The sequence below is a fragment of the Temnothorax nylanderi genome, unplaced genomic scaffold (genome assembly GCF_030848795.1).
Source record: "Temnothorax nylanderi isolate EJ_2023f unplaced genomic scaffold, tnyl_v1.0 TNYL_tig0585_pilon, whole genome shotgun sequence".
NCBI lineage: Eukaryota > Metazoa > Arthropoda > Insecta > Hymenoptera > Formicidae > Temnothorax > Temnothorax nylanderi.
In genome coordinates this window covers 28,917-50,935 of record NW_027249647.1, presented here as the reverse complement: position 1 = coordinate 50,935, position 22,019 = coordinate 28,917, and the positions used below count along the sequence as shown (strand labels likewise).

At 36.3% G+C, this 22,019-nt stretch overlaps 3 protein-coding genes across 3 annotated transcripts; 2 read left to right on the top strand and 1 right to left on the bottom strand.

The window, feature by feature from the left end:
* The first annotated feature begins 681 nt into the window (after positions 1-681).
* Positions 682-2,377, top strand: LOC139784106 (uncharacterized). The gene is made up of 3 exons (XM_071723271.1): positions 682-1,097; positions 1,455-1,640; positions 1,746-2,377. The coding sequence occupies exons 1-3, from the start codon at positions 701-703 to the stop codon at positions 2,015-2,017; spliced, it is 855 nt and encodes a 284-aa protein (XP_071579372.1). The 5' UTR covers positions 682-700; the 3' UTR covers positions 2,018-2,377.
* A 917-nt stretch (positions 2,378-3,294) lies between these two features.
* On the top strand, positions 3,295-3,714 carry LOC139784109 (uncharacterized). The gene has a single exon (XM_071723274.1). It carries the CDS (start codon positions 3,295-3,297, stop codon positions 3,712-3,714), a length of 420 nt encoding a protein of 139 aa, XP_071579375.1.
* Positions 3,715-18,990: 15,276 nt separating this feature from the next.
* Positions 18,991-20,294, bottom strand: LOC139784108 (uncharacterized). Its single transcript, XM_071723273.1, has 4 exons — positions 20,201-20,294; positions 20,033-20,118; positions 19,743-19,969; positions 18,991-19,558 (listed from the first exon to the last, which is right to left on the bottom strand). Exons 1-4 carry the CDS (start codon positions 20,292-20,294, stop codon positions 18,991-18,993), a joined length of 975 nt encoding a protein of 324 aa, XP_071579374.1.
* Between the last annotated feature and the right edge of the window lie 1,725 nt (positions 20,295-22,019).

The following is a 22,019-nucleotide window of genomic DNA, read 5'->3' as shown; positions in this document are numbered from 1 at the left end:
CGACTTGGACATATAAGATACCATCTATTGCATCATCTTTGGGAACACTTGTGAAACAAGTTGGGCAAATTTTAAGAAGCATGTGCATTAAGAAACAAGAATTTGACAAACAAACTGTGGTAGAAAATTTTTTGAAATTATTTGAAGAGGATTATCCTGACAGTGTAAATAAAATTGTATCTGAAACTCAAGGGCATCGAAAGAGGCAAAAAAATATTGTCTTGCCATCTATAAATGATATTCAGATATTCAATGCTTATCTTAAAACTGAACGCACGAAAGCTTTACAATTTTTACAAACAAATTGTTTCTCGATGACAGCATGGCGTACGTTAGCTGAAACAACATTAGTATCTATTATGATATTTAATAGAAGACGTGCTGGTGAGTTAGAGCGTGTTTTAATTGAAAATTTGGAAAATTGTGCGACAATTTCAAAAGAAGAAGCACCTAATTATATAAATCTTTATCCAAATATGTACGAATAACAATACGCGGTAAACTAGGAAGAACGGTTCCTGTGTTACTTCATGAAGAAATGTTAAAATCTATGCAAATGATTATTAAGTGTCGTAAAGATGCTGGTGTTCCCGAAAATAATCCTTATGTCTTTGGTATACATACAATCGACAAAAAAAAACACAAATATTTAAGAGCATGCGTACTAATGCGAAAATATTCTATAATTTCTGGAGCAAAAATGCCAACTTCGTTACGAGGCACAACGTTGCGGAAACATATTGCTACAATATGCGTTTCATTAGATATATCTGAACATGAAGTGAATGATCTAGCGGATTTCATGGGTCATCACGAAAAGATACACAAATCGCATTATAGACAATCGCTTATAACAAAAGATTTGGCTATAACACGTTTCCTCAAATATGCACAAGGAGAAGATACAACAGATGAAAGCGATGAGGATAAGAATAAAGATGAGGATGATCCGACCAGTGATAGTGATACAGATTCAGGTTTAAATACTCCTGACACTTCACTATCATTAAGGACAAAGACAAGACAATCTAAACAGCTGCCTAGCAAAGGAAAAGATATAAAAAATTATATAAATACTAATACAGAGAAAAAAGAAGGTACGTTTGGAATAATTTCTATATCAAATAGTACACGTATTGCTTTTTGTTAACAGTTCTTACGACAAATATACAAGGCGACTTTAGATAAATACTGTTTAAAATAATTACTAAATGATAGATATTATAATGTAAGAAAAAGGAAACTTCTATTATTGTTTTTTATGTAGATTAATTGCAATTATGTAAAAGAAAAATATTTTTTTCAATTTTTCACGGTTATTTTGTGTTTTTTAAAATAGTATTTTTTTTTATTCTTCCTCTTATCACGTAGTAATTAATCTCAACTGACATTCATCTAGAAAGACATTCTACATAAACATATACTAATAAATGTGAATTTTGTCATTGTTTCAGTAAGCCGTTTGGCTTCTAAGAGGAAAATTAGTCGCAAGAGTGAAAATGTGATCGAATCAGATGATGAATGTAGTACAGAATCAGATTTAAATATTTCTAATATTTTATCATCAAAAAAGGCAAAGCAATCTAAACAGGTGTCTAGCGGAAAGAATAACGTAAACAATACAAGAAAGAAAAAGAAAAGTCAGTTTAAATAATTTGTTTAAAATTAAATATACATGTTGTTTTTTATTAAATAACATTTAATAATAAATGTACTAGATTAACGAAATTTTATTATTATTTTAGCATCTCCTTTTGGTCCTTCAAGAAGAAGTGCTCACAAGATCAGATGGACGAATGATGAAAGCTCGCCAGTTTTATCTTCATTCCAAACTTATCTTCATTCCACAGATAATAAAACAAAATTGCCATCTTTCCGTAAAATTAACGAATTAAAAGTTAAATATCCTGTATTGAAGGGCCGTTCAAATGCTCAGATAAAAATTTGGTTATATAACCAAAAACAAAAAATAAAAAAACAAAAAGAAAAAACAAAAAAAAAACAAACAATCACATAAGTTCTTGAAATTATAATGTAAGAAAAAGGAAACTTCTATTATTGGTTTTTATGTAGATTAATCGCAATTAAAGGAAAAAAAATATTTTCTTCAATTTTTCACAGGGTTGGCAAAAAACATGTTTTTTTTATTTTAAACAAAAAACATTGTTTTTTTGTTTAAAACAATGTTTTATGTTTTATTTGTGTTTTAAACTAAGGTATAAAAAAAACATGTTTTAAACAAAAAAAACATGTTTTAAACAAGCAAAAAAAACACTTGATAGCTTTGATCTATGCAAGAAGATTTAAAATATGTGCGGAGCATCCATAAGTAATAATAATGTCATAGCGTTTTTCATTGGCAGAACTAGTGCGCACTCAGTGCACATTAAAGCCGTTGTACACTGATTTAATCTTTAATATTTAAAGTAAAATGCAAATATTTTGATTGATAAAATACCCAATACATATTTTACCAAATAGTACAATAAAGTATAGAGGCTTTCGTGACTTAACCCGTTTATATTAAACATACACTTTACGTTGATTTGTGTACGACGGCTTTAATGTGCACTGAGTGCGCACCAGTTCTGCCAAAAAAAAACGCTATCAGGCATTTAAATTTTTCGCTAGCGTAACATTAAACTGTAAATATATAAATAACGTTGCCAAAATTTAAAAAATTGAAAACGCTAACGGCGGAGGCTGTGAGAAATAAGGCGCGCCGTTAAGCCCGGTCTACATAGGCCGCAGTTCGCAAAACGCAAGACACACGCACAGTCTACATGTCAATCTAACCTCTCTGTGTATAGAGAGATAAAACAGGCTGCTGTTTGGAAAGAAATAAGAGAAGACCAGAGATCGAAGAAAAAAAGCAGATGGTGGGATAGTGAATGTGTAAAGCCTTGTGTACACGATACTAGAAATCGGTCCGAGTTTCGATTTAAGCCAATCAACTTGCAGCTCTTACAGAAAAGCAGCAGTTTCATTGGCTTAAATCGAAACTCGGACCGATTTCTAGTATCGTGTACACAAGGCTTTAGACTAAGGAGAGAAGCACGAGAGAAACTAGTTAAATGGAGGAAGGGAGAAGTAGATAAAAAGAGGTACATTCTAAAGAAAAAAGAATATGAGGAGAAAATAAAAGAGAAGAAAGAGATAGAAAGGGAGAGAGTTATAAAAGAGGCGAGAGAAGCAACTAGCGAGAAGGAAGTATGGAGATTTATAAACAGAGAAAGGAAGGTAAGAAAAGAGGTTTGCGAAGAAATAACGGAGGAGCAATGGAATAAACACTTCATGGAGCTATTGGAAGGAGTAACTGTGAAACCGCGTGAAAAAGACAGGAAGGGAGAGGAAAGAATGGGTAGCAAAGAGGAGCAGGAAGGAATAAGAAGAGAGGAAGTGGAAGAAGTAATTAAAGAAATGAAAGAAAAGAAAGCAGCAGGTACGGATGGATTGCCAAATGAGGTATGGATATATGGAGGAGAGAGATTGAAGGAAAAAATATGGGAGGTATGTGATACAGCGTGGAGGACAGAAGAAATAGCAGAAGACTGGAAAGAAGGTATAATAGTACCAATAGTAAAGAAAGGAGAAGGAAAAGAAACACAAGATTACAGAGGGGTGACATTAATGAACACAAACTACAAAATATACGCGGCAATTTTGCCGAAAAGATTGGAGAAGGAGGCGGAAGAAAGAAGAATATTACCATAAACACAGGCAGGGTTCAGGAAAGGAAGGGGTACAATGGAGAATATATACGCACTGAATTATGTAATTGGAAAGGCTGTTAGCAAAAAAAGAGGGAAGCTAGTGGCAGCATTTATTGATCTGAAAACAGCATTCGACTCCGTGAACAGAGAAAAAATTTGGGAGGTACTGAAAAGAGAAGGGATTAGTGAACAGCTGAGAACTAGGATAGAAGATCTGTACGAAGAGACAAGAAGCGTGGTAAGAGTGAAAGGAGAAAAGGGATCATGCTTCTGGACGGTCAAAGGAGTCAGACAGGGATGCCCGCCGAGCGCTATGCTCTTTATACTGCTGCTGGCAGACTTAGAGGAAACAATGAGGAGGGGGCAAGATGGAGGCGTGGTAGTAGGGAGAATAAAATTTTGGACGTTAGCATACGCAGACGATGTAGTAGCTATAGCAGAGGACGAAGAGGAGATGAAGAGGATGATGAAAAGACTGGAGAAATATTTCGACAGAAAAAAGCTGAGAGTGAATGTAGGGAAAACAAAGGTAATGAGATTCAGGAAGGGAGGAGGTAACATGAAGAAAATGGAATGGAAATGGAAGGGAGAAGAAATAGAGGAGGTAAAGGAATTCTGCTATCTAGGCTACACATTCCAAAAGAACGGAAGACAGGAGGCGCATATAAACGAAAGAGTAAGAAAAGCTACCATAGCAATGAGACAGGTTTGGGGAATAGGAAAAAGGTTATTTGGAAGAGACTGGATAAGAAGAATTAAGTTATACGATTCGCTGGTAGCAAGCATAGCTTTATATGGAGCAGAAGTGTGGGAATGGAAAGAGAGAGAGAAAATAGAAAGAATGCACGAAAGGTATATAAGGTGGACATTGGGCCTAGACTGGAGCACACCCGGATACATGATAAGGGAGGAAACCAAGAGGGACAGAATGAGAGTAAGTGCTGGTAAAAGGGCGATAAAATACGAGGAAAAACTGGAATGGGGAAAGGGAAATGAGATTGCAAGAGAATGCTGGAAAGAAATAAAAGGGAATGTCAGGAAGGAAAAGGCAAATTGGGAAGAAGAGAGAAAGAGCTTCTATGAAAAAAGAGGATACGCAACTGAGGAGATAGAAAGGAAAAGAGGAAATGGCTGGAGCAGTATAGAGGAGATAACAAGAAGAGACAAAGACATTCAGAGTCAAGAGAGAGATGAAAGAGTAAGAGAGTCTAGATATAACAGGTGGTACAGGGAGATAGCAGAAATCAGAAGGCCAGAATACCTAGAGAAAAAAGGGAAAGAGAAGTCCATGATCAGGATAGCGAGATTTAGGCTAGGTAATGAGATGAGAGGTGGAAGATATTGGGAACCAATAGAGAAAAGAAGCTGTAGAATATGTGGTGCAGAACCAGAGACATGGGAGCATGTGTTAGAGCGGTGCACAAGAGGAGAGGAGGAGGAGAAGCCAGAAGGAATTGGCGAGAAGATCATAAGGATACTGAATAGTAAAAGGAGAGGGAGAGAAATGGATGGCAGAACTGGAGAGAAGAAGAAGGCAGGCTAATACAGCGGCAAGTTAGTCAGAAAGATTAGAGAATAATACTGATGATTTTTGTTGAAGAGGATAAGCGGAAGGTATTGGATGCAAAGAGAAAGGAAGAGAGCGGATTGAGGGTGAAAATGGACGAGGACAAGTCGGTGGAAACGAGGGTAAGAGAAAGAGAGGAGAAAGAAAGGAGAAAAGAGAGGAGAGGAGAGGAAAGCGGGAGGCCAAAGAGGACCGCGGAGGAAGAAAGAGCGAAAAGGATGGAGGCGAATCTCCTTATGAATACGGACGAGGACGAAGCAGATAGGAAGAAAAAAGAATAGGAGAAATTTAGGATGGAAAGGAGAGATGAAGGGAGATAAAGAGAGAAGCATTAAGGGAGAGGAAGGGGAGAAGGAGGTAAGATTGTAAGAATGTAAGAATAATCTTTAATACAGTTATTTGCAGAGTGAACGTAGAATAAGAAAGAAAGAAGGCGTCGAACAAAAGGAGGGAGAGAGCCGGAAAGAAAAGGGAAGAGCAGTGACAGAAAGGAGGAAGTCAGAGAGGTGCGGAATTAAAGGAAACTGAAAGAGATGACCAGAAGGGTGCCGGATGGAAGACGAAGGGAAGGGAAATGAGATGTGAGGTCGCTCAATGACCAGGTCGGGGAAAGAAGAAATAAGAAAAATTATATTATAGATATAAAATGTATATGATTAATGATTGAATGTATAATGTATATGATTTTATTTGTATAGCAGAAATTGTAAAGGTTTTTGGGAACGTTTTTACTGAAAAAAACGCCTTTCCAACCCCGGAAGGGGAGTGAAATAAAGATTAATTGAATATATTAAATATCAATAACTACAACTACGAACTACTGACCTGCTACCTGCTATACACTATTACTTTAAAATGCTAAAATGTACCTGCTATGTACTATTATTTTAAACTGCTAAAATGTAAAGTCATTCAATATCTACTAAGTTAAGTAGTCTTTATTGTGATGACTGTTATTTAATATCTAAAAATAAATATTCTGCTAAAATAATAGAATAATACCCATCTTATCATTTTTAATTTTTATTTTAGTATATATATCTTTATATTTATATGCTACATAAATAATATAGATAAAAAACTAAATAAAAGTTTAGTTTTTGTTTTTTTGCAATTTTTTCTAAATAATCACATGTTTTTAATTGCAGTGTTTTAAACAGTTCTGAACAGTAGTTTAAAACTGTTTAAAACAAAAATGTTTAAAACAGTGTTCACTGTTTTAAATCAGTTTTAATCAGACAGTTTTAAACAAATTGTTTAAAACATGCCAACCCTGATTTTTCAAGGTTATTTTGCGTTTTTTAATATAGTATTTTCTTTTTAAATTCTTTCTCTTATCACGTAATAATTAATCTCAACCGGCATTTATCTAGAAACACATTCGTCTACATAAACATATACAAATAAATGTGAATTTTGTCATTATTTCAGTAAACCGAAATTATTATTAAAATGTGTCTTGTCGTTTAACCCTCCAGCTGCATTCGTTTTTTTTTTACCTTGACAGTGCATACGTTGGTCTGTCTCGTCCGACGTTATTTTCCCTACCTTAAAGTGTTTTAAAAAATAAATAAATAAAGGTGTTTTAAAAAATCTGAAAAAATTCAAAAAACATCTGTCAACATTGTAGTTGACGGTTTTAGATTGATATCTTCAAAAAATTTTTTAGTTGAATTATTTAGGGGGGTCAAAATAGTACTTAAGTAGAAAAATTGTTGATAAATAAATTTACGTAGAACTACGTCTTTCTCCGCGTTGGGTAGGGGGTAATCCCGGAGCACAGATGCAACGAAAACATGTCACACTTTGAACGTTTATATCTTCGAAACTAATAACCGTAGAGTAATAAATAAGGCGTCATTGCTGTATACTTCAATTTGTTTCACTAAATAATGATAAAAATAATAGTTTAAAATTGATAACATTGTGTATATACATTTATATATAAAATTATATGAGCTAAGTTATAGATTTCCAGTGTTGCCGTCGTATAGAAGTAAATTTCATGAATGTAGTCATAACTGCCTTTATATTACAATAAGTTTAACAGCAAATGGTAGATTGGTAGTTTTGACGACAAAGTAATAAATATACTGTTACTGATATTAAACTCTTCAATGTTAATCACTAAAAGTTATATTTTGTTATAAAACAACGAAAATAATGATATCCGAATAATAATGTTAAATATATATATAATTATATTAGCGAAATCAGATTTCCAGTATTTTAGTGGTATATAGGTAGATTTCGCGACACTGTCGTTAAAGATACCGTAATACCGCAATATTCTTGACGACGGTCGTGAGAACTACCAACTGTCGCCAAAACTGCCGGATTATTTAAGAATATGTCGTAGAAACTGCCCCAGGACATATATATATATATATATATACGACGTAGCGTATCGTCGATTTCAGACTTGACAGTCGGCGAGGCACGAGACACGATACCCGAAATGCGTGGCATCGTGGCAACGTCGCATAGCCGGCGCGTGCCGCCGCGGCGGGCGGCCGGCCAGCATATCCCCTCCAGCTGGGTAGTTCGGACCATGAACCATTAGCTCGGACGCAAACCATGTGCATTGCACACGAACCAAATACCGACAGTTTCGAAAAGTGGATGTAGCACGGACACGAACCACGAAAGACCGACAATATCGAAAAGTGGATGTATACATAGCACGGACATGAACCAAATTCATCGACACTATCGAAAAGTGGATGTGACTCGTAGTTCCAATTCCTGAAAGTGGATGTGTGGCGCTACTGTACGGCCTAGCAAAAGCGTCCCAAGAAAATCGCCGTCATTGCGCCTCTCATCCTTCTCTCTGATCCTGGCTGTCTGTTCATTCCCACCATTACTCTCGTGGCCAATGAGCAGCCAGTTCTATATTTCTCGCTATCTCACTCTCTCATGTAGTCGACTGGTCTGAACATGTTTCCTGGAACTTCCTCGCGAAGTAAACAACCTCGAGAGTATCATGTTACGTCAAAGGCGCTTGCCGACGTTTAATTAACCGAAAATACGACGAAATATTTCTCGACATGCGACTACATATTTTCTACTATTATTTTAAGCGCATAATAGAAATAATATTAAAATCAATGATGAATCCTACGCATTTGCCCCAAAATGCATTTCTTGTCCCTAACGCAATATCTTTCACACTCTTGATTCTATACATTAATTAACGAGTTTTTCCCTGCTCATTACATGTGTTTCTAATATCGCGTAATCATTCTCTTTTTATTTTCAGGTACATCAGCATTCTAGGATCTCAAGGACTCATCAGGTAAGTACAGGTAAGTATCCGGTATGTAATGAAAATAATAATAATATTACTTAATCGCTTTTCCCCTTTTAGGAAATTTCAGGTAAAATAATAATAAAACGCATCGAGCGTTCGTAACACGTATCCAACGCTTTAAATAAACGAATCCATCGTTATGTTTAATATGACAATCTCAATCTGTGAAATTCGCTTAACTGACCTCGGTCAATGACATCTTCATATACGTATAATTATGCATATCTGACATTAGGGATATGTTTCTTGCTTTATTACAATACGCTTCATGCAATAATATACGTATAATTATCGATAAGCAACAAATTCGTAAAATTTATGAAAATCTTTAAAAATGCTTAGATTTGAATAAACGAGGGTTCGTTGGATTCCTCTTACGTCAAACTAACTTATCCTAACGTTAAAAGTCAAGATTTATGCAAATTAAGAAAGTTGACCTTGAAATGTGAACTTTCTTAACTTTAAGAAAATTAGCGTTTTTTCGCCATGGGTGTCTTTAGACATTTAAACTAAACAATATTATTGCGTTTGCAACTTAAAAAATCAATTATTTAAACTTTTGACCTTGAAACGTGACCTCTGTAGATATTGCGAAAATTGAATAACAAATCATATATTCTCTCTCTAAGTGTCACTAAGAACACGTATATATCATAAAAATATCACATTTAGGCTTATTTTCAGTTTTTTCAATATTTTGCGAAATTCTTAAATAAATAAAAATTTGAAAATTAAACACTGTGGCTCGCTTCAGGGAGTCACTAGAAACATTTCAAGACTAATTAGAACTCAATCGCATCGTTATTTCTATGTATGACCTTGACGAAGGTCACCTTGAAAAGGTCATTTCTCGAATCAATTGAAAATATCAAAATCAAAGTATGTGGCTCGCTTCGGGGAGTCACTACGAACATTTTAAGACCTCTTGGAAGTCGATCGCATTATTATTAACAAAGTTACCCTAAATTCGTAAAATCTTAAAATAATTGAAAATTTGAAAATTAAACCATATGGGTAGCTTCTCTAGGTGAATAGAAAACGTTTAATATGAATTAGAATCAAATCGCATCATTATTGACGAAGGTCATTTGAAGGTCACCTTGAAAAGGTGAAATTTCTTTCAAATGAGAAATTTCGTAATTTTACTATATATCCATGTTCTTTAGGATAAAACAAAACGTTTGAGACTAATAAACTCAAAATTGAACCGTAAATAAACAAATTCACAAAAATTATCAAAAATCGAAATTATTGATATTTATCATCAAAAAACTATATGAATGTGTTCTGTGAGTCTCCACGAATGTGTTCGTATCCTTCGCATGCTGAATTTACCCCAAATACAGAAGTGCACTCAAAAGTGTCCAAATCTGATCTATCGATCTGAAATCGATTATGGGCATATGTTTCCCTTCGAGAGAACACAAGTAACCGAGATCCATCGTCAAAAGCCTTCAATTATCTTTACTTGTCAAAATCAGATGATCAGGCTTCGTTCTTACTAGATGGCTCAGCTAAGTCAATCTGGGTATCTCTGAACTCGTTTCAAACTCACGAACAATGAATTTACTCGAAATTATTATCTCGTAATATTATCTCCCGTCTCTCGACTGAAATGATACGGTTTGAAATTCTGTGCTTTTTTATCACAAATATACTAATGTGTATGCGCTTGGGCACACGATAACTAATATCTACTAATACTGTGTATCGCCACATATCTAATATATATTTAACGCTGTCAACGCGTATCTAACTCTAGTGTTATATAAGTCTTCATTTAAAATATTAAAATGAAGTATCAAAATATGACCGCTGTCATATATATATCAAAGGTTAGTATATCAAACTAGCTCGTTTGGAAGAGCTACGTTAATATTTATGTCTCTATGATTATTATTTCTAGACGTTAAAATCAGGTAAGTCATTAATATGCTGTTCATTATCAATACTATGGTAAGTATCATATAAATAATAAAAAACTTTGTTTCAATCTTGCTTTGGTTCAACATTCTCATTCGACTGATACACATTAATGTCTTTTACTATTTGTTACAGGTTTCGACCAACCTCTATGCTGTCTGGGAATCAGCTGGCTTGTCCTCGTCCTCTGGATGTATCATCTGGCTCGACTCCATCAGCTGTTCCTTTGCTTCGTCAGACTCACTGTCGTCAATAGGTATCGTCGTATCAGCGTCAGAGCTGACATTCTCTTTATTATTATCAGGATTATTAGGGATAGGAGTGGACGTGTGGATTTTAGGCTCAGATAACTTTCTCTCGGCCTTGGTTCTGGTCGCCTCCTTAGCTGGTGTCACCTCCTTCTTGGCTGACATCTGTGCAGCTGCCTTGCCCTTCAGCAAAAGTTCCAAGGATGACAATGCAGCCGGCTGGCCTTTAGGCGTCGGTTGCAAGGTAAATGCATGAAAAACGAAAAATGACGCGAAAAATAAGATATAAATGGCGTTTTTAATAATTTTAATATAAGATAATAAGAAGGGTTGCGTGAAATATGATTTTTATATTTTTTTATATTGAAAGATATATGTTACGCGTAGATAGCGTAAGTCAATGTTTATTTTGAAATGTATTTTAATTTATCGAATATTGCGTACATAGGAAACAATAAGTATGAAAAGGATATATGGAATAGATGTGGCGCAAAGATTTATGTTTGTAGTTAAATTTTTATGTTTATTTTAATTATGGTGAAAATCTATTTGTTTTGTCAGGCGAAACAAAGACTGAATATAAAATAAAAGGATGATAAATTATGTACGCCGTAACATGACGAAATGAATGAGAAATGTAATAGAGACGCAATTTTGCAAAGGAGCGAAGGATGAATATTGTTTTATGATATTTTATGTTTTCTTACCTAATTAGAGAATGATGAGTCATATTAATGTTAATTTGATTATTTTTGTGTGTTTTACGCAGTTAATTACTGTATTATCAAATATAAGTATTAATAGTAATATTATACTTACCGGGTTGAATTTAATAATTACTCAAGTTGATTTGTATTCATTCGATACTTAACTATGTTTATTTACACTTACCTGTGGTCCCACGTTGATCCAGCACCTAGGAAGCCCGTACCTGAAAATAAAAGAAAAAAATTAATGATAAGAACATGATAATACTTACCTGAGGCAATATGGCGTAGTTTTATAAAAATTAAGATATTGCGCAGTTAAAAGCGAAGATTGATATAATAACGTGTATATTGTCCAGTCGAATGCGTAATAGGGTAGCAAGCAGTGCGAACGCGTTAATAATATTTTTGGGTCATCTGGGATAGTAACTTTATGTTATGCGACTAATTTTAATTAATAATAATGAAAAGCGATTTATGTGACGTTGTTACGCAGTTTTAGGCTCAGATTAAAGATAACACGTAAATTCAAGTAAAACATTAGATTTCAATAGATTAGAACAGAATGGCAAATAATAAATTGTTCGAGTTATAAATATAATAATTTTAAAGTCCCGTTGATAATAATACCATTGTTACGCAATAAAGATAGACAAAGAAAGAGACTGCGTGTTAAGAGAGAGACAGAGATATGACAAATGAACGTCGCGTGGCGTGATCAACAGGCGCGCGCGAGTGGAAGAGAGATAGAGCGTGTTTACAACTAACAGGCGCGTGGTGTGATTTACCCGACCGCGCGCAGCGCAGGCGCGAGCCCGACGTGGGAGATGTTTTGGAGGGAAGCGAGATCTTTTCCTCGAGAACCGTCGCCGCGACAACATCGTGTGCTCGGTATACCCGAATTATCGTTGATCGTAAGGCGAGGAGGAGATAGTACCCGGCCGCGACCGTGATCCGTAGGCTTAATAATAAGCTTGTAAAAGTGTTAACAACCGGAAGTGTTGATTATAGAAGGACATACATTGTTTTTCATACGAAAATCGCGTGTTGCGATAGATGATGCAATCGGGGCGTCACCCGTGATCATCCTGTACCTAGTGTACAAATATATATTCTTGTTATTTGTTTATAAAAAAGCAATTGCAAGTTATTTACCCTCGATTATCCGAATCCCAGCGAGTGCTTACCGAATCCGAAATACCAGTGCGCGACTTCGTAAAAGGCGTGGTCGAATAAAACGCATTATCGTAGCGGAAGTTCATCGAAGCTGAGGATCTAGAGGAAGTATAATACGGCAACCGGAAGTTACCCGGGCCTATCAGCGTTCTTTGTAATCGCATTTAAAACGAAGTGGCAACCGTTTTTACGTACGAGTGAGTTCATTTTTCAAGAATTATTTGACGCACAGACCCATGTCCGGTTACACCCTAAGGACGGTTTCCCTGAGGAAGGACGCGTGACGTTCGAGGATGGATCCGGGGGAGGACGGTGCCCGGTAACCCGTAGCAGTAACTCGGGGAGGGCAAGGAACCGTCTAGGAACCTTGGAGTCTGCACTTAGGGAGAACCAATTACACACTACTCAGTTGGATTGTCGGGACGACAATCTGAAGAGGGAGGGTAGTGTTGCATCCGCGCTGAGCTCGAGCGAGACGCCCGGTACAAGAGAGAGTCGCGAAGCGTCCTTAGCAACGAACCGGATTGATCAAACAACAACCGTCAGATTTGTTCTCGAGCCGCTGGACCGTTCGGACGTGTGTCCGCGCTCTTCTGTAACATGACTTGTAATAAACGTTGAGATTGCTTTGCCTTTTAACGCAGTGTTCCCTTTATTTCCGCGAGCTTCGGGAGTGAGAGTGTGAGTGAGAGAAAGTGTGATGCGGCGAGCGCAACAATTAAGCTTTTATAAACAACTTAATTGTCTTCTGAGTTAATAATTTTACAGTCGAAATGTGCAGTTTCATTTCTTCTTTTGTTACAACATATTTCAGACTACCCTTTTTATCCAAACGAGTGGCGCCATCTTTCGTTTTTTACTAAACACTATTATTCGATACTTTTGATTATCTTCACCATTGTTTTAACAAAACACAATTAGTATTAAACAACAGTTGTATCAGCGTGCATTTGTAACGCATACGAAAATATGTCTACGATCCCCGTTTTTAATAAAAACCTGCATGTGTATCTTACAGAAAAGGCAGGAAACACGGTGCAGAGCGATAGAGTATACTACGTTGTTATAGATCTACAAAGTACATATAAATATTTAAAAAATATATCATTATTCAACTATGACTGTTTATAACATTATTTGTTTAAGATTGTTTAAACGTTCCGATCTATGTATATCGGAGTCGAATAAAGAAATGGGAAAGGAATAAGTATTTCAGCAGCGCCGGGAGACTAAAGCGTTTTTATCGCCGCGACTTTCGACGTAAGGACTCTAAAGGCTATTCTACAATTGCGTAAACGTAGGGTTGTAGGAGTAAGAGTAGTAGTAGTCGTGAATCTTGTACAACGGATCAATCTATAATAGAGTAACGATACGTTGTAAACTTGATTAAAGCAACCAATCAGAGTGCAGTGTGTATTTCGAATATGGACGGTTTAGTTGTTCACCATGATGGATATAGAGACAGAGCTGTTGCTACTATTACTGCTATTAAATTGCGAATATGTGAATTTATTGTGTGCTGTATATTTAAAAATGAGAAGGCAAGTGCTAAGACCGGCGCGACGTGATCACGTAAAAAACAGCACTCTGATTGGTTGGCTCTTACGTTCACATCTGGCGTAGTCGTGAAAGACGAAGTTCAACCATCTTCCACAACACGCTTTACAACCGCAGTACCGCTTTAGGCCCGGTCTACAATCAGTCGTATGTCGGAGTCGGATGTCGCAACGTAGCCGATGGTCCAATGAGAGAATTTCTTTTTCGGAAATGAATTTTTCTTATGTAGGCCCGTAGGCCTTACAACCACGCCGTACAACACTCTTACAACTACTTACGACCACGTTTACGCAATTGTACAATAGCCTTTACGAGATATAATACAAATTTACGAAAATCCATAAAACACCAAATTTTTAGACACTCTAAAAGGAAGCCCTCGATTACATGAATACGATAAAAGAAACCCCATTTTTCTATCTCTTACCGTTTCCGAGTTATCAGTTATTAAAGTTTTCAATTCCGCCATATTAAATTTTATACCATTCAAACTTAGGAAGACCAGACCACTTCTAATTTAATATTCTTGGTCTTTTATACGTTTTGGCTATAACAAATTTCATTTTCGAACAAAAATTTTGACACCTAATTATACTAAAAATCGAATTTCTCACGTCCTCAAATGTCAATGGCGTTAATCTCAGCCTTCTACCTAAATTAATTAAATTAATAAATAAGATTAAAAATTGAACATTCGCTTCACGAATCTAAGAGAGACAGACTTATACTACATTACATACATCCTATACGAAAGACGAGGATAGCTTAATACGAGTTCACAATGAGTAAGACGAGGATAGCCAATACGGACTTGCAACAAAAATTAAAATGAAAATGAAAACGATTAGTTGAAGACAAAACAATTATAGAAACAACTTCTCTTATACTTATAGAAAACTACCACACTAAGATAACAATTACTTTATTAACATTTTTCAAGAACAATTGTTATAAACCAGAGCTTGGCAAGAAATGCACTTTTCGGCCGATTTTCAGCTGGCTCCGCCTCGCGCCTTCCCCTTACCTCGCCGTCCCGCGCGCAGTCCACGAGTCGCTCGTGGCTCAGGAGCGTAAACATGTGTTTACAATTACAATAGCTTTCCACGTCACCCGTGAGGTACTATTGCTGACGCGTTTTTTTTTAAGTGGTATCCTCTGTAGGCCTAATCCATTGATGACTGAAGTGACTCTTTAACTAATTGAAGAAGAATTAAAGAAATAAACAAAAAATGAAGAAAATTTAGAACAACTTTTGAGATCTTTTATAGACGAGAGCGGAAACATCGATTTGAATATTAAACGTAGCAAGCCGCATAAGACGCGGTAAGGAATCGTCGCTTAAGAAAGTAGAATATGTAAGGAAGGCTGAGGTATTAATATAGTAATAAATACTAATAATTATGCATCAAATAAAATACAAGCTTCTATTTGCACATTTTTTTATAAATTTTATTTTTGAAAATAAAGTCTTACATAAATATGTGGATCCAAACATGAAATTCGAAGGTTGAAATCACGAAGTTTTGGGTATAATGATTTTTTTTAAATTTTGTAAAAATCAACATAGGTGTCTTTAATCATTTTGAGAGAAATATGTAAATCGTGAAAGTTTATAACTGATGTTTCACCGATGTAACAGATTTATTTTTAAAACTGCGAGACAAACAATATAGTCATCGACAAACGATATAACAATTCGCTGCCGTCAATTGTTTTATAACAATTTGATGTGCATTTCGCCTCTGAAGGTCGTAGTGGGCACATCGGCAGACCGAGTTTTTATTCTTCTTTGAACACATCAATCTTCAGGATGGGTGATAAAAGATATGCTCAACAATTTGATAAATCTTGGGAAGTTAATTATTTCTTCAGTTATATTTCCAATGAAACGGTTTGTTTACTTTGCCGTTTCGAACCTTCGGTAGTAAAAAAATATGTAATTAGTAAGAGAAGCATTTCAGAACACGTCATTCGGTTGAATATTCTAATTATTCAAATTCAGAAAAATTGGATATTATCAAAGGACTAAAATTAGTTCATCAAGAAGATGCAATACCTTCTTCTAGTTCTTTTTCTCAAAAATCTCTACTAGCCTCTTATGCTATTTCTTTGCTTATAGCACAAAATTCAAAGCCATTTACCGAAGGTACTTTTGTGAAGAACTGTATCATCGAAGCAGTAAAAGCCTTCGGCAATTCCTTGACTCTTGACGAAGCAATGAGCATACCTCTCAGTGCAAAAACGATATCTTCCAGAATTACTGATATCAGTAATTCTGCAAGAGAAAAATTAAAGAATCTTCTGACGTCATGTACATATTTTGCTTTATGTCTTGACGAGAGCACCGATATTCGACACACGAGTCAACTGAGTATTTTTATTCGAATCGTGCAAGACGATTTCTCGTGTGTCGAGGAGCTTTTAGATTTCGTCCCTTTACATAGCACAACAACGGGTCCTGATATTTTTTTAGCAGTTGAAGAATCGCTTAAAAAATTTGAAATAGATTTTAATAAATGTTCTTCGATTACTACTGATGGCGCGAGAGCTATGACCGGTTCAAAGATAGGATTTGCCGGTCAATTAAAGCAGCGAAATTTTAATATCCCCGTTATACATTGTATAATTCATCAGGAAGCACTAAGCGGCAAAGTTGTAAAACTGTCAACAGCTATGGAGACTGTGACAAAAATAATTAATATAATTAAAGGTGGACAGAAGTTCCTTAGTCATCGAAAATTTCAATTATTTCTCCAGGAACATAATTCTGTTCACACAGATGTCCCACTTTATTGTCCAGTACGTTGGCTTAGTGCTGCAAAATGTTTGGAAATATTTTTTGCCATAAGAAAAAAGATCCTCCTTTTCTTGCAAGAAATTAACAATCAAAAATTTCAGGAATATATAACCGTTTTGCAAGATGTCACATTTCTCTGTGAACTTGCCTTCATTACTGACATGACTAATCAACTTAGGTTTCTCAATTTAAAGCTGCAAAGACCAAATCAGAATATTTCCCAATTAGTTAGTCATGTCGATTCTTCCCGAAGAAAATTACAGTTATTCAAATCTCACTTAAATGATAATATTTTTCACTTTTTTCCTTCTTGCCAGATTCTTCTCGAAGAACACGGCAGTAACTGTAATTTCAAGGAATACATTCATTTCGTAGATTGTTTCATAGAAGAATTCAATACGCGTTTTAGTTGTTTTGAAAAACTTAGAACCGAATTAATTCTTTTTGAGAATTCCCTTACAGCGACAACCGAAGAACAACATCTTGATTTGCAGGATGAACTATGCGATTTGCATAGTGATATATCCCTTAAAACCATTAAAGAAACCGGTGTTGATTTTTTCAAAATTTTAAACAAATCAGTATACCCAAAACTTTATAATTTTGGCCTTCGGATTTATTGCATGTTTGGGTCCACATATTTATGTGAGACTTCTTTTTCAAAAATAAAATTTATTAAAAATGAAAAGCGTTTTTCTTTAAGTGACGAATCTTTACCGCGCCTTATGCGGCTCGCAACATCTAATATGGAAATAGATATTCCCGCTCTCGCCTGTAAAAGATCCCGAAAGGCGACCTAAATTTTCTTAATTCCTTTAATTTTGCTTCAATTAGAGTCATTTCAGTCGTCAGTGGATTAGGCCTACAGGGGATACCACTTAAAGAAAAAACGCGTCAGCAATAGTACCTCACGGGTGACGTGGAAAGCTATTGTAATTGTAAACACATGTTTACGCTCCTGAGCCTCGAGCGACTCGCGGGCTGCGCGCGGGACGGCGAGGTAAGGGGAAGGCGCTAGGCGGAGCCAGCTGAAAATCGGCCGAAAAGTGCATTTCTTGCCGAGATATATTATAAACAATTAAAATCATATCATCACCCATCTTAAGGTAGTCCTTTCATGAGAATAAGTATTAGATAGGTACCTAAATTTGATATATGTTAAATATACAGTAATAAGGGGCATGTGTACGAAAAAGCAGGTGAGGTTAGCACAACTTTACACAAGAAATAATTCATTCTAAATGTGCGTTCGCGGAGCGTGCTATTGTCATTCTATCCTTGTTTACATCTAATGAACGAGAAAGATAGAATGATGCAAATCGCCACGGCCGATATTTTCAACGAATAATACATGTACTTAGCGATTAGATGAATACATTATTAATGTCTTAAAATATTCCCTGAAGTTTCCGGATTTCGTACGTACCTTGAAAATAAGGGCTTAGCACAAGTTTTGCTCTGATATATGAGATTAAATAAGTAGTGGATCGAATCGCATATTGTTTTGAGATGTATGTCCCGGTATGTCAGAGCCGGGACTAGACATTTCGGCGCTCGAGGCGAAAGAAAAAAATGCGCCCCTTAGTAACAAATAAATATTTTTTTATGGCATGTAAAATGTAATAAAAAATTATATTAATTAGTAGTATTGCATTATGTAAGTAATGAACTGTTTTTCAGATACATGTTAGTAAATTCTGCGAAAATTGTAAAAAGGATTGTTTTGCAAACTCTTTTCTTTTTTATTTGTCTTGTTTTATCTGTGGTAACTTCTATTTTTTTCTACCTATATATATTATATTCTCTCTTTGTCATACATGGAGTGAAAAATTTGAGATTCAAAGGAAGATAAAATCCAGTGGAGTAATGAATAAAATTGCAGCACACGTATACTGAGCATATGAATAAAAAATATTCAAATATTGTTAAATTGTTATACATACAATTTTTATTCAAACTTATATTATAATAAATTATACACTTTAACTTAAATTAATGTTTGAAGTTTGAGCTCTGTTCGAGCTGTTGCACAATCGCTATGAGTACTTGATTTTTTTTCGTTACTCGAGGCTTGCCTCTAACATCTTCGCAAAGCAGCATTCGAATCCCCTCCGGTCCAAAATCCGCGAATGTCTTTTCAAGTATTTCCAATGTGATGCCGGCTTTTGCCATTTTGGTTTTCATGCCAGCCGAGATGTCTTTCAAACTTTCGAGAGTGACTTTGTTGTGTGCATGGACGACAGCATTATTCTCTACACGCAAGATTTCACCGGTCGTTTTTATCGTTCCCCTTATCATATCGTCGGTAATTCCGCTCCTGCAAACTAATCTTTTTAGAATTGAGACGTCCGTAACAGCATTATGAGCTCCTGCTATCGACTCAGACCCCAAGAGATCTTCCGCGAGGGCTGTTTGGGTATACCTTTTCTTTTCTTTCTTCCGATTCGGAAGTAAATTGCGAAAGAGATGCAACGTATCTGCGAAACCTATTACGACAGACTGAAATTCTTTAAGAAGTCCGAACTTCTTCATGTGTCGCAATATCAACGGTGCATCGAATCTAACATAAATCATGATAACCGATAAAATATTCGACCATTATCAGACGCATTTTGACTTTAATAATTGTACATCAATATAGGACGATATAGTACAATATAGGACGTTTCTTTGACCTAAAATAATATTTAAAAAATAGCGTTTTACTGTTAGTGCATGAATAAAATTAATTCTCTGAAATTCACCTAAATCCGTTGTGAGCTGTGAGAATTATACTATTTCCGATACTCCGTAAATAGGCAATGAAGTTTTTGAATGCCATTTGAGGTGGCGTTGTGTTAACTTGCTGGTCATTCAAAAACATCTCACCCCCATGGATTTGAAGACCAGTGACTTCTGCGGCCCTGGAAGACATGCCTCCCGCTGGAACAATATATACATTAAATGTTTCCTTCTCGTGCACAGCTGCTATCTGAAAGTGTAGGAAAACCTGAGTAAAGTGTTTCGCCTTCTAGCTGTCACAATAGTGACAGACCTGGCATATTTCTGCGGACTTCGACAGTCCGGTTGTTTCCAAGTCAAAAATCACTATCTTCGCATCTTGGTGGTCGGAAGTATCAGCTAAAGTAAATATTTCTCGCATTTATATTGGGGATGACCGTTCATGAAAACCAGCGTCTATAAGAGTAAGTGCAGAGGATACCTTGGTAAGGACTCTCATCAATGAATCCAGACACACTGTTCAATCCGCTGTCGGTCTCATACGTAATTCCTTCGCGACGCTGTACGGATGCCATTTTACTTGATCGGTTTTTCTTATGAAACAGTCTTCTTCGTTTCGCTTCGACAGGTCCGTAAATTCTCGATTTTTCGTTTTCTGACACTTTCCTTCGATTCGCGGAATTTTACTGTGGCTTTGCTCGGCGACAGATTCAGCTCTTTATAAACCTTGAATATAGCAGTAAATAAAATTAGAGTTGGAAATCGGCTTGAACGGATGAGAAATCGATTGAATACAGGCGAGTTTCGATAACTAAAATAATCACCTATTCAATGTAGGTCACTCCAATATTTTTTTGGCAAACTGATGCAGCTACTCGAAAATTGAGGGACTCTGATGCTGCGTAGTATTTCGATTTTGGAGCCTTGCTGGCAACTGAAACTGTTAAAGGATTCGTTGCCTTGGCTAGAACCGCACGGTGCCAATTTGTCAGAATTATTCGCGAATCTCGTGAAGACAGAAGTAAGTGCAGATTTTAGCTGTGGATCCGATAAGGGCTTTCCATGAGGAAGGCCTTTGTGCTGATACTTTTCACCCATGCTAGAATAGCGACACCACTCGCCACAACGCTCATGATTGCCAAAAGCGTGAGACACGACGTTTCTTAACTGCACCTTTACTGCTTCAGGATTGCTTTCATTCTTTTTTATCGCGCAAGTAAAGCATCGTGAAAAATACTCGATGATTTTAGTTGGCAGCTTCAAACCATACAACGCATTAATCATCGCCTTGGATGCGTGGTTTAGATCAGACCACTTATCTATTCGTGTGGTAGATTCGCGCCGCACTGCCGCAATAGTTGATGAGTCGTCGTCGCCAATCAGTACGTTAACGCATACGTTTTCGTCCTTCAGATGCTGGTTATGAATGATCAACTCCACAGCCATGTCAGGCTCCATAGACTTCGCGCTACCTTTATAGTTTTTACGACAGTCATGATCGTCGGGGGAGTGCCCCCGTGCGCACAATGCACATGCCTTGCATCGAACTGCGTACCCGAGGATTTGCTTTGACCGATGCCCGATGAGACTGCCTTGACCTAAGTATCGACGCAAATTACGAAATAGCTATAAAGAATTTGAAGTCTTTTGTGGTTACATAAATTCAAACCAAAGAGGCTGTTATAAGCTCGACCAGTTCCGCGCTTCTGCCACCCTGCGTCGTATGATGCGACGATCTTGACGCTCTCCTCTTGATTCACCTCTGCCATCGTGATACTGTTTTTTTCATCATTAGATCGTTTGGGATTGCTGAAAATACAACCCAATGTCTGACTATGTGTAATCTGATAATAAATTGAACTTTACTTTAATTCTATTTTTATTGAGTGGAAAAAAATCACTTTGATAGCTCTGCCTCAGGAGTAATGCTTGCAGCTACTGTTAGGGATTTTTCCATCTTGATAGCTTTTCGACAGCTATTTCGAGCTACCCTTTCGATAGCTGGACCGATAATTCTCTTATAACGTTTTAGTGTGGAAGTTGAAAAAGTTGGTATATCTAGAGCAGAAAGGATTATGTTCAGCTGCGATTCTCCAACGCCACTGTCTATCATTGCTGCAATGCATTACAAGGAAGAAATTAAATGACGTAAGCTTTAAAATATAGCAGAGAACAAAACGTTGTATTTACGCATTTTATAATAAATCAACATACCTGTTGCCGCTTTGAGGTTTACATGGTATAATCTCTCACTTAGTAGCTGTTTATTTGTATGGATTGTGTAGATTTTATTGCACTTT